This window comes from Hibiscus syriacus, unplaced genomic scaffold, assembly GCF_006381635.1.
Source record: "Hibiscus syriacus cultivar Baekdansim isolate YM2019G1 unplaced genomic scaffold, ASM638163v2 tig00110004_pilon, whole genome shotgun sequence".
Lineage (NCBI taxonomy): Eukaryota > Viridiplantae > Streptophyta > Magnoliopsida > Malvales > Malvaceae > Hibiscus > Hibiscus syriacus.
In genome coordinates, this window is record NW_024062557.1 from 545,952 (window position 1) to 551,951 (window position 6,000).

General features: G+C 32.4%; 1 protein-coding gene across 3 annotated transcripts in view; it reads left to right on the plus strand.

Moving 5' to 3' along the window:
• LOC120212185 (beta-1,3-galactosyltransferase 7-like) overlaps nucleotides 1-5,635 on the plus strand; it is a 15,805-nt gene extending 10,170 nt beyond the window's left edge. For all 3 annotated transcript variants that reach the window (XM_039210589.1, XM_039210591.1, XM_039210592.1), the window contains exons 12-14: nucleotides 319-324; nucleotides 839-848; nucleotides 5,626-5,635. In XM_039210589.1, coding sequence (XP_039066520.1) covers nucleotides 319-324; nucleotides 839-842 — 10 coding nt within the window. In that variant the 3' untranslated portion in view covers nucleotides 843-848; nucleotides 5,626-5,635. The remainder of the gene's footprint in view (nucleotides 1-318; nucleotides 325-838; nucleotides 849-5,625) is intronic.
• Nucleotides 5,636-6,000: the final 365 nt, after the last annotated feature.

Here is a 6,000-nt window from a genome sequence, read left to right on the forward strand (position 1 = left end):
TCAATTGATAGTTGTAAACAATCTTCAATTACAAGCTACTATCTTGAATCAGGAACAAATCTTGAAGCATGGTCCATGTGAGATATTCTTTTGTTTTACTTATAAGATTAATCCGCACGCTACAATCCCTAAGACCCTCATGGGATGTCAGCAGAGTCCAACAGCATTCTGCAGGAGATAATTATTCTTCTAAATATCTCATGCATCTATGGTATAGTTATTCTTCGAAATATCTCATGAATCTAGGGTACAGTTATTCTTCAAAATATCTCATGCATCTGAGGCGTTTCCCAAACCTTATAAAGAATGCCACCACAACTTACTGTGCATTGATTAATAGATAATAGATTTCTTTGTTACGTGGGGTTTGCGGCTTTTAACCAATACCTATGGGATTTATTCAAGTTTAGAACTTTTTTTCCTCCAACCTCAAGGAAATGTTCCCTTCTGGCCTTCTCCCCTTTTATTTTTTAATTTTAGAATTTATTGTTCAACTGATCAAATTTAAGGCTTTTGATTTCAATGAAAAGCAAGACTACTCCATATGCCATGCCTTAACTATAAGTGATTCTTACATCTAAAAACATCAAATCAAGTTCAACTAATTAATTTACATATAAGTTGATGGATAGTGTTCTAGCAGCACCACCAAGCTAATGTAGGAAAAATATGTCAGATTGTGAAGTAACTATAGACTTCCATATATATTCTAAACTAAAAATGATACAAACTCGTGCACCTAGATGATTGCATTTGTAAGAAGTAGAACATCCAAAAGTTTCAGAGGAAATTTCCAATTTTTCAACCATTCAAGGTCATAAATCTCAACTTCCTACAGCTAAATAAGTGTAATTGGATCCACAAAACAAAGTTCAGATTATTGGGTGCACTTAGATAGATATACATAGTGCATTTGAATTAAAAATCGTTTGAGAAAAAGGTTCAATTTTTTTAATCTCGATTAAAATTTATCAACGTTCATATTGGAATGGGGAAATCTTATTTCAAGAAATCACTTTTTCCCCTTCTAATCTCATTATTCATATAAAATAGGATAACCGAGGAAAGAATTCCTATGGATTTTTATTCCAAAATCTAGAATCCAGTGAACAATTTTCAATATATGATAAAAAAATGAACTATTTTTCTTTCAAGTTCCAAATAAAAAGTGATAGAAGCGAAACTCTAAGGAACTTAATAAAATCATCAGAAGCATTTAAAAAAGGGGAAATCAAAGAAGAAAGTGAAAGTATAAACCATAGAGTCAATGAGATCGGTGTTTTTGCCTCGTTCTCTGGTGACGATGAGTCGAAGACTTTCAGATTTGAAGAATCAACATACCGAATCGCTTGCAAAATCAACTTAGACAAAGTTGAAGAAGCTCCCATTCTCGTACGAGAGAAACATATTCATGTTTGAAGTTACAGAGAGGCAGAAGAAAGCGGCCATGGCAGAGGAAGAGGAGAGAGAGAGGGAAGAGAAAATAACGCCATTAAAACGTGTTGCCCCAGAAAACAGATTCCCCTTAAACATTGTTACCCTGTGCGATGGCCCATCACACCATCGAGTGATATTGTTACTTCTCGACCAACCGTCATTATTATTAACTCTCTAAGAAAAATAAAAGATTTGGGGAAGGGGATATAACAATGGCGTGGTGAGGCGATGTACGGACATAGATAGATTTGTTGTGTGTGAAGACGGAGGAAAGGTAGGCTTTGAAATTTTACAGCGGGAAAGCATGCGTACATGATGAAAATTATGGGGGAAATTAAAAAATGACTTTTAGAGATGACACGTAATGAAAAGTGTACTCCGTGTGTTTGCTAAATTTTTTGGATTATGACTATTAAATATGAAACACATTATTGTAAGTCATAAATCGTTCAGATTTTAATAAACATGACATTTTTTATGACACACATTTTTTGCAAGTCATAAATTAGTGTGTGTCATCATTCGCGTGTCATTAAAGGTATATTTTCTTGTAGTGGACAAACATGTATTCATGCAATAATTTTCTAGTAATATAATAGTATCAAGAAGAACCGACATAGTTGGGTCATGTACCACAACCCTTAGGGATGTTACAACATTTAGGTCTAATCGGTATTTTCAGAATTTATCTAAATACATTTACTTATTCCAAGTCGTAGGGGTATTTAGATCATTTCAAAACTTGAGATATTGCAGTTATTTCAAACAATTCAAACATATAGACTACTTTCGATAACTTGGTCTTTAAATGTTTATTCATAAATAAGAAAATATGAGTATTTTGAGATCTCGAAGGTTAGAATATGGTTAACAAGGTTTAATAAATAGATTAGTAATTTAAACAGATGAATCAGTAGTTATATCAGGTCAAATATAAGTTCCTAGGTCATTTCCACTATTAGGAGAGTACATATCATTTTTACACCTTGAGGGTATTTTTTTCATTTCTCATCCAAATATTTAACTCATTAAATCTTTTAACAAGAATAATTAAAATTTAAGGTTTCTAGGTTAATCGCTTTATCAATTATTCATTGAACTTGGAATTTCATATTGATCATATAATACCCCAACCTGTATTCGGCTTAAATATGAATCTGAAGTGTCACGTTGACTTTTCAAAACTTTGATTCTTTAAAAATCCATTAAAAATTTAAAACTCTTATTTTGATTTATGTGGTGAAACCCTCACACGAAAGGTAAATATATAAAAAAAAACTCACAATTTACAATAAAATAAATACTATATATATATACTTCAAGTAGTGTATTTACAAAACGGACCAGAGCAATGCAATTTAAAACTTTACAATACATGCCAACAAAATCACAAAATAAGAAACCTACATTCAAACTGTTATGATCTGATCCTTTTCGGGAGTATGTTGTCCTCTCCTAGCTTTAGCCCTTGGATTTCTTTGAACCTACGTGTGAAACAATCACACACTAAGTCGTTGACTTAGTGAGGCAAATACGAGTATAACAAAACATTGTAAAATGTTTGCTTATTCATCTCATAGAAAGTATTTCATATTGAACTCTATTTACATTTCATGAAAAGAAGATATATTTTTACAGATTTTTCAGTTTATATCACTTTGTTTTAATAGCCCAATGTATATTACTGAGAACTCTAGGTATTTGAATACATTGAGGCTGTGCACTAATGCAGTCACCACTGCTCATATAAATTGCACCAAAGTGCCACGTAGAATTTGTCCCGAAGGACCGCGTAGAATTTGTCACGAATGACCATATAGATTTGACCCGAAGGACCGCGTAAAATCCTCGACTCTTGGCATGCCAACTATACCTCTAATTATGATACATATACCTTGGGCTTTAACCATATAATTATTTCTCATTTCACTATTCAAAGTGTGTCTTATTCTATAGAGTATATTCACATAAGGCACTTTCACATATAACATTTTCATATAAAACATGATCATATACATATAAAATCAAAACAATACTTTAAAAATACACTATACATAAAACAAAATAAATTATTGCATAAAATAAATAACAGTTTTCTATCAAAAACTTTGAGGTTGGCTTATCGCAAGCCGTCCTCAAATATAATATAAAACAAACGAGTTGCACTCACATTTGCCTCATGTAAGTCTTAAACGAAGTCCCTTTTTTTCGTTCAATCTCGTACTATGTCGATTTCTTCGATACAGTTTCAATCCAAATCTACACATATATATGTCCAATATCAATGCCAACTTTCCGTTAACATATAACCAATTAGCAGTTACATATACGAAATGAAACTCCCAATTTAAAATTTAGACTAAATAGTATTGGTACCTCTCCTACAGTACCGATGCTTATCTTCTATGGTACCGATACCCACTTCAGTATCGATACCATTTTGACATTCTGAAATTTCACCCTCAGTAATAGTATCAATAGCTTACTCTTGGTATCAATACCTCCACTTCAGATCGATACTAATTGAATCAGTATCGATACTGCTCATCATATTCAAACTATTTCCTTCAATTTAACATTATAGTATCGGTACTATTCTTCCAATACTGATACCCTTGCCCATGTTTCAATTATTTCACTTCGAATTTTACCCAAAATTCACCTAAATCTCTACTCTTAGCTCCATTCATACCCTCAAAATTATTATCACTTATCCTAGCTAACTTACCTCCATAATTCCCTTATACATCTAAATTTCTCCATAGAGCACTTAGAACTAAAAATCACACCAAATATTCAAACATGTTTTTTAATCCTTTCTAATACTTCTAACTTCTGAATTAGACCCTTGAAAAGTCAAATATTTTATTAGAAATCCAAATACTCATTCATTTCATCAAATTCCTTAAAAACCATTTCACCAATTTATCATTAATTCACCAAAATCTTAGTTTTATTTATTCTTAAGCTTTCCTTAAGCTTATATACCACTTCAAGCTTAAAAAACTCACAAAATAAAGAAACAATCAACTTGAAACCTAACTTACCTTGGAATTGAAGTTACAGGGAAGAAAAGAAGAAGAAGAGAAGTGAACCAAGCTTCCAAATACATCCCCTTTTCTAATCTTCCCATGCTTAAAATATCCTTTAAAATGAATTTTAAATTCATTTCTTACAAAAAGAAATATTTTCCCTTTCATTCTTTCATCTTTGCTAATAAGTCCTAAACACAATTTCCAAAATCAATCCTTGAACTTTTCAATTTATTCCAATTAAACCACTAAATTTTAAATTCTTACATTTTAGTCATTGACCTGATGTTTGGGGTATTACAATTCTCCCCCTTAAGAAAATTCATCCTTGAATTTTCACTGTACAAAGAGATGTGGAAATTTTCTTCTCATATCCTCTTCACGTTCCCATATCGCATCTTCTACCTAGTGATTTCTCCATAGAACTTTAATAAGGGAATCATATTGTTCCTTATTTGCTTGACTTCATGCGCTAAAATCTGCACTGGTTCTTCCTCATAGGTCAGATCAGATTGAACTTCTATTTCTTTTGGTGCTAAGATGTGAGAAGGATATGATCGATATCTCTTAAGCATTGAAACATGAAAGACATTGTGGATATTTTCTATTTCTGGTGGCAAAGCTAACTGATATGCTACTGGTCCAACTTTCTTTATAATTTCATATGGTCCAATGAACCTAGGACTGAGCTTTCATTTTCGACCAAAACATAGTACCTTTTTCTAAGGAGATACTTTTAAAAATACCTTATCTCATTCTTGGAATTCAATTTCCTTTCTTTTTAAATATACATAGGACTTCTGTCTATCAGCAGCTATCTTAAGATTATCTTGAATAATCTTCACTTTGTCTTTGACTTCTTTGATCATATCTGGCCCCATTCAGTCTCGATCTTTTAATTTAAACCAATTCAATGATGTTCAACATTTTCTTCTATATAAAGCTTCATATGGCGCCATCTTGATACTCGATTGAAAACTATTATTATAAGTAAACTATGCTAGCGACATATATTTCTCCCAAAATCCATGAAATTCAATCACACACGCCCTTAACATGTCTTCCAGAACCTGAATCGACCGATCCGATTGACCATCGATCTGTGGGTAAAAAGCCATACTAAAATTCAATCGGGTACCCAATGTTCCATGTAAAGATTTGTAAAATCTCGAAGTGAATCTTGAATCTCTGTCGGAAACTATGGAAACTGGTACTCCATGTAGTCGGACTATCTCCTTGAGGTATAATTCATCATACTTATCCACTGAATAATCCATTTGAACAAGAATGAAGTGCGCAGTTTTCATAATATATCCACAATTACCCAAATTAAATCCTTTTTGTTCGGTGTCAAAGGTAATCCTGTTACGAAATCCATCGTAATTATTTCCCACTTCCATTGAGGAATGAAGATCGATTGTAAAAGTCCTAAAGGCACTTGATGTTTAGCTTTCACTTGTTGACAAGTTAGACACTTTGAAACAAACTCTGTAATAGCTCTTTTCATGCATAGCCACCAATATTTTTCCTT